We start from the raw sequence: 7078 nt of genomic DNA, 5'->3' as shown, positions 1-7078 counted from the left end.
TCTGGAGACACGGTAGTGTCTCGCGCCAAGTACGCGTTAAAGCACATGAATATGTGTATTGTCATGGCATATATAACCATGATTTCCTTTCCGGACTCCGATCGGTATTTGGCTCACTTAAAATCTACGGCTAAAGTTCATTAAATATCGTGCTTTCTTTTCTTCATGTGACAGTTGAATAATCTTGTCTAAATCATAGTTTGACAAGTAGAAATACAAGTTTCTGACAAAAGTATCTGGGAGTTGTAATTCATAAAAAATATCATAAATTATTTCCTCAGAATCTTTTATGTAACGAACTCTTTTAAAAACTCTTAGCAATTTATAAAAAAGCATATTGTCATACATAGGATACTCTGGAAAAATAAATTCACGAGGTTCACGTTCGAGTATACTCAAAAAATCAACAAACTTTAAGTACTGTGCCGAGTAATGAATATTTTTATGTAAAACCTCGAAAAATGTGATATTAGTTCCTTCTATTTTATTTTTTTTCATTTTTTCAACTTCTGACCGACACTTAGCTGAATAACGATCGAATTTTTCGGTACTAACAGCTTTAATATTTCGATCACATACGTAAAATCCTGCTGCTATTAATTCTACGATGTATAGCTCAATAGTTTCAATATTATTTGGTTGATGTTCTAATCCGTTCTTAGACTCGATAGGTAATTTATTATCAGAATCCAGAGCATTAACATCAACACCGACATCAAGCAGATAATTGATAACACGTCTATCGCAATCTTCAAGACTGAGAGCGTGATGAAGAATCAATTGGGATTTAAAGAATGTAAACAAATCAATATTGTTATTATTAGCATCAATCGTATCAGCAAATTGAAATAGCCAATCATATAACAATTTCCAGTTACTATCGTCAATAGCTGCATGAAAAATTGTTACAGTCTTATCACACCATGGATATGAACCAAAACCGGGCGGATATGTATATGAACAAAAAAGATCGGGCGGATATGTTGATAAATCATCAAGGACATCGTCATCTAAACCGTAGAACCATATTGCAGCATAAGCAAGAGGAGTGGCTCCGGATTTAGATTTAGCTTTAAGGTCAGCATTGTGATCTACTAATAATTTTATAACCTCCTTGTTCATTGTCTCAACGGCAAGATGCAATGCAGTTGTAGCATCGTCATCAGGAACATCCCACCTGGCATTAACGTCTGTGCCATTTTCTATCAAATATCTGATAATATCGCAATTTCCAGATAATATGGCCTTATATAATAGCGGTTCTTGATCTGCAGGAATTCGTTGGTGTATATCAGCACCAAGTTTTATTAACTGTTTAAATCTTTTATAATTCCCGGCTTGCGTAGCCTCAAATAAAGGAATCATGAAACATGATGACTGAGGTTCATTAACGTTTAAATTTATGGTTGTTAAATTTTTTACGTGATTTTCGTCATCAGCTAAAATAGCGTTGCGATTAAGGCGTTCTCTGGTTCCTCTTGATTTGCGTATTCTCAATTTTCGGTTCCTTAACTGTTGTTTTTTTTTTGATCTTAGCTTTCTTGATTTTTTCATTTTTAATTTTTATATTTGTGATGCGGACTTGTAACACGTGGCGTTATTACGGTTTGACGATAGAAAAAAAAATTTTTTTCACCTGATGAGTTCTGCTTCAGAAAAAAAAATAGATGGAAGTTTAGTTTTATTTTAAGTCGAAAATTATTTCTCTTAGCAACTTATAAAGTTTAATAATTTTTAATTTTATATGATTAATCGTACACTGGTCGAAAAAATTAAAGGATGTAAGAAGAACTCATAAATAATATAGAAAATACATAAAAAATAATTTAAAAAATTATAAAATTGTTAATTAATATACATATTTAATTGGACATTTACTTACCTCAGATGTGTAGAAATGATTTATTGTTTTAAATATTGAATGTTTAAATTTACAGTTTGAAATTTAGTTTCGAAGCACGTGTTACGATAGATGAACTGAGATGAACTTCCAACAGGCGGGACCGAAATATTATGCAGCAGGGTGTCCGACTTTACCTTCAGTCGAAAATAATTTTCCCGCGTGTTTTCGTGTGTTTCCGTAATTGCACTAAAATTACCCAACTGTTTACCATAACCTCAAAAATTATTCTTTAATGTTTGTTTACAACCAAAATAGATGAGTTGATTGATAGTAAAATTTGCATTAAAAAAATTTATCAAAATGTTTTATCACGTTAGTACTCTTATAAATAATTGTAAATTAAATTTAAAAATATAAAATTAGCTAAAATATAAATATTTTATTTCAGATATCTCTAGAACACGAAATTTTACTCCACCCTCGTTACTTTGGGCCCCAACTTCTCGATACAGTTAAGCAAAAATTGTACACAGAAGTTGAAGGCACGTGTACTGGAAAGTAAGACCATTTAATCACTGTTCTTTTATTAAAAACTTAATAAATCAATAATAAAATTTTATCAGATACGGTTTCGTCGTAGCTGTCACGACCATCGATAGTATCGGAGCAGGTATCATTCAACCTGGCCAAGGTTTCGTCGTGTACCCAGTTAAATACAAAGCCATCGTCTTCAGACCATTCAAAGGAGAAGTACTAGATGCTGTCGTGACTCAAGTTAACAAAGTAAATTTTAATTTCCTCTCGTTCAATTTATTTTCTCTTATATTTAATCAATTCATTTTTTCCAGGTCGGAATGTTCGCTGAAATCGGACCTCTGTCGTGTTTTATTTCCCATCATGTAATTATTTTAATTGTTTATTTCGTGATAATTTTTAATTTACTAAAATTTATTTTCAGTCCATCCCAACTGATATGCAGTTTTGTCCTAACGTAAGTCCCCCATGTTATAAATCAAAAGAAGAAGACGTAGTCATTCAAGCTGATGATGAAATACGATTGAAGATAGTCGGTACTCGTGTTGATGCCACAGGAATTGTAATTATAATTTTTTCTTATTTTTGTAGGAGACCCAGTACCCCATCAGGGAACTAGTACTCGATCACTTCATGTATTTATATATTTATATTAGGTAAATATAGATATACTAATACATGAGTGATCGGGTGCTAGATTCCGCGCATTTTGAACCCCGGTCAAAATATACCTGAGACAAAATATCTCTGATTAATTTTCTCAACATAATTTTTAGTGAAAATCTTATAATATATTTTTTCGAAGAATAATTTAAAATAAACACACGTGGTTGCAATTAGATTATGCCCTTTTTTTACATATTCTATGTGTGTTATCACTAAAAAAGGTCAACATGTATGCGTGTAATCACTGTGCTCTTTTTTCCCCACACATTTGATGTGTTATCGCAAAAATAGGTCAATATATTATGATCCAGAAGTTAACAGACAATTAAAAATTTTCAATTTTTTTTTCACCAAATGAATTACAAAAATAAAAAAAAATAAAAATATGCACATGTAGAAAATTTAAAAAACTGTAGGTGCAATTTTTTCAAATATATTTTTTTTATGATTTACTATTTAAAAAAAAAATTCAAAAATTATTAGACGTCGGCTAACTTCAGGATCATAATATATTTGCGCTTGTCATCAAATACTACAATGAAATTTGTTAATAATTTAACAGAGACAACCAAAGTATCAAAAGGACGTTCTCAGTCACTAAATTAAATAATTATATAAAAAAATTGTAAGTAGGTTAATTGTATTTTTGAAAAATTTTTTCACGCGCCAAGAAATCTTTTCTTTTGTATAGAATTTATTATTAATTTTAAATGTTTATGAAAATTATTTATATTTGTTTATTAATATATTATTCTAATTTTATTAACAGTATCTGCTATTGAAAATACTTTGACCCGTCTTGAAGCAGATGTGGATATCGGAGATGACTTGATTCCGTCCCATGAAATAAAAATTGAAAATCCTTCTGATTCCGAGTCCTCAGAGCCTTCAGAACCTTCGGGGTCTTCAGAGTCTTCAGAATCATCAGAATCTGAATAATAATAGAAATATAAATTATTGAAGAATGCAATTATTTTTTTACAATATAAATTTAAAAAATATTTTATAACTACGATTTATTTATAATTATAAAAAAAGTGTCCTTTTAAAAAAATTATCACTACCATTTTTTTCACCACCGAACCCAACGCACCGACTTTACCTTCAGTAGAAATCTGGTATCAAAATGAAATAATCTGTTGATTTTATTGTCAATAATCAACTATTTGATGCGCAGTAATCAATCACAAAATTTAATAAGTAAATAATATTTTTTTTTATTAACTTACATTAAATTAAATTTATTTGAATATATTACGTGACAACTTTAGTTGTCAAAAAAATTAATATAATTTAAGTAGTTGATTAGTTTATATAAATAAAGTAATAAAATAATTATTAATAATATTTTATAATGGAAAAATTACTTGGAATTATTTATTATCAACAATTAGCGGATGTTTTAAGCGATATTGTATAAGAATTATTTTTTAAAAATATTATTTTTTGGCAGGGATTCCTTCCGATTTAAATTTTACCGTCAGTAAATAAAAGTACTAAATATAATTTCTTTATAGTTTCAAAATGTATATGTTTGTTGAAACATCTATATTTGTTTTGATCGGTACTTATAATTTGAGAATAATTAAAGGCATACGTAATTCCTATCGACGTTAGTTTACGCGGTTGTACATAAATCCATCATATTGTATAATTGTAAAAATACATATAAGACTTATGATACATTATTTTTGTCCATCAAGTTGATCCTTCAGAGTAAAGTTAATTTTTTTAAATGAATTGTGGACAATTATTTTATTGGTGAATTATTGCAGTTGGGCTTCAGAATTTTAAAAGTTTACGTATTAATAAAATATATAGGAGTGGAATAATGATAAGCAATAAGAAATCGGGTAGCATTTTTTTGAATGTTATTACAACATGAAGTTTTTATTACTATTACAGCTTATATATTCGTACAATTTTTCGTACACTGTAAAAAATCACCGGGGTAAGTTCAAGCGGTGTAGGTGTTAAAATTATCGGTGTTAAATTTACCCCCAAAAGCGGTGTGAAAATAACGCCGCCACCGGTGTAAATATTCTAGACCGGTGTTAAAATTACGCCGCCACCGGTGTAAATATTCTAGACCGGTGTTAAAATTACGCCGCCACCGGTGTAAATATTCTAGACCGGTGTTAAAATTACGCCACCGCCGGTGTAGATATACTTTACCGGTGTTAAAATATTTAACTTTGTGAATATTTTTACTTACTCGATCACTATACTTGTTAATAAATGATATTTTTTATTAATTTTCATAAAGAACTGAGTTTTTTTGGATTTTATAATATTTAAAGTTAATACTCCAAGCGGACGCAGATTACTGCGCTTTTACACCGGTATTACTCCGCTTTTACACCGGTTTTACTCCGCTTTTACACCGGTTACCCCGATTTAACACCGGTATTTTTAACACCGGTTACCCCGCTTTAACACCGGTGTAATTTCATTTTTACACCGTGTGGAGTTAAAGCGAGTCCATTTTTAACACCGCTCTTTTTACAGTGTAGTAAATATCGCTAAATACAAATAATACATTTAATTCTTAATATAATAAAAATTTTTTAATTTCTATATCGAGCTTAGTGTACATTATAAATTTAGTTATTTTAAATCTGGAGACACGGTAGTGTCTCGCGCCAAGTACGCGTTAAAGCACATGAATATGTGTATTGTCATGGCATATATAACCATGATTTCCTTTCCGGACTCCGATCGGTATTTGGCTCACTTAAATTCTACGGCTAAAGTTCATTAAATATCGTGCTTTCTTTTCTTCATGTGACAGTTGAATAATCTTGTCTAAATCATAGTTTGACAAGTAGAAATACAAGTTTCTGACAAAAGTATCTGGGAGTTGTAATTCATAAAAAATATCATAAATTATTTCCTCAGAATCTTTTATGTAACGAACTCTTTTAAAAACTCTTAGCAATTTATAAAAAAGCATATTGTCATATATAGGATACTCTGGAAAAATAAATTCACAAGGTTCACGTTCGAGTATACTCAAAAAATCAACAAACTTTAAGTACTGTGCCGAGTAATGAATATTTTTATGTAAAACCTCGAAAAATGTGATATTAGTTCCTTCTATTTTATTTTTTTTCATTTTTTCAACTTCTGACCGACACTTAGCTGAATAACGATCGGATTTTTCGGTACTAACAGCTTTAATATTTCGATCACATACGTAAAATCCTGCTGCTATTAATTCTACGATGTATACCTCAATACTTTCAATATTATTTGGTTGATGTTCTAATCCGTTCTTAGACTCGATAGGTAATTTATTATCAGAATCCAGAGCATTAACATCAACACCGACATCAAGCAGATAATTGATAACACGTCTATCGCAATCTTTAAGACTGAGAGCGTGATGAAGAATCAATTGGGATTTAAAGAATGTAAACAAATCAATATTGTTATTATTAGCATCAATCGTATCAGCAAATTTAAATAGCCAATCATATAACAATTTCCAGTTACTTTCGTCAATAGCTGCATGAAAAATTGTTACAGTCTTATCACACCATGGATGTGAACCAAAATCGGGCGGATATGTATATGAACAAAAAAGATCGGGCGGATATGTTGATAAATCATCAAAGACATCGTCGTCTAAACTGCTGTCGAACCATATTGCAGCAGAAGCAAGAGGAGTGGCTCCGGATTTAGATTTAGCTTTAAGGTCAGCATTGTGATCTACTAATAATTTTATAACCTCCTTGTTCATTGTCTCAACGGCAAGATGCAATGCAGTTGTAACATCGTCATCAGGAAGATCCCACCTGGCATTAACGTCTGTGCCATTTTCTATCAAATATCTGATAATATCGCAATTTCTAGATAATATGGCCTTATATAATAGCGGTTCTTGATCTGCAGGAATTCGTTGGTGTATATCAGCACCAAGTTTTATTAACTGTTTAAATCTTTTATAATTCCCGGCTTGCGTAGCCTCAAATAAAGGAATCATGAAACATGATGACTGAGGTTCATTAACGTTTAAATTTATGGTTGTTAAAT

At 30.6% G+C, this 7078-nt stretch overlaps 1 protein-coding gene across 2 annotated transcripts; it reads left to right on the top strand.

The window, feature by feature from the left end:
* The first annotated feature begins 2059 nt into the window (after positions 1 to 2059).
* Positions 2060 to 4120, top strand: LOC130669038 (DNA-directed RNA polymerase II subunit RPB7-like). 2 transcript variants are annotated; one of them, XM_057471702.1, is made up of 7 exons: positions 2060 to 2215; positions 2292 to 2401; positions 2467 to 2626; positions 2692 to 2742; positions 2802 to 2939; positions 3606 to 3668; positions 3813 to 4120. In XM_057471702.1, exons 1-6 carry the CDS (start codon positions 2204 to 2206, stop codon positions 3642 to 3644), a joined length of 510 nt encoding a protein of 169 aa, XP_057327685.1. In that variant the 5' UTR covers positions 2060 to 2203; the 3' UTR covers positions 3645 to 3668; positions 3813 to 4120. The 2 variants fall into 2 exon arrangements, with proteins under 2 accessions (XP_057327685.1, XP_057327686.1); XM_057471703.1 differs by lacking the exon at positions 3606 to 3668 and having other exon boundaries at positions 2061 to 2215; positions 3813 to 4117.
* Positions 4121 to 7078: the final 2958 nt, after the last annotated feature.

This window comes from Microplitis mediator, chromosome 5 (assembly GCF_029852145.1).
Source record: "Microplitis mediator isolate UGA2020A chromosome 5, iyMicMedi2.1, whole genome shotgun sequence".
In the NCBI taxonomy this organism is placed as follows: domain Eukaryota; kingdom Metazoa; phylum Arthropoda; class Insecta; order Hymenoptera; family Braconidae; genus Microplitis; species Microplitis mediator.
The sequence above is the reverse complement of the archived record's forward strand: the minus strand, read 5'-3'. Positions and strand labels throughout refer to the sequence as shown.

Coding starts and splice junctions, on each gene's coding strand:
- LOC130669038 (XM_057471702.1), top strand. Junction 2,627..2,691: donor TCGTGACTCAAGTTAACAAA/GTAAATTTTAAT, acceptor CATTTTTTCCAG/GTCGGAATGTTCGCTGAAAT. Junction 2,743..2,801: donor CGTGTTTTATTTCCCATCAT/GTAATTATTTTA, acceptor ATTTATTTTCAG/TCCATCCCAACTGATATGCA.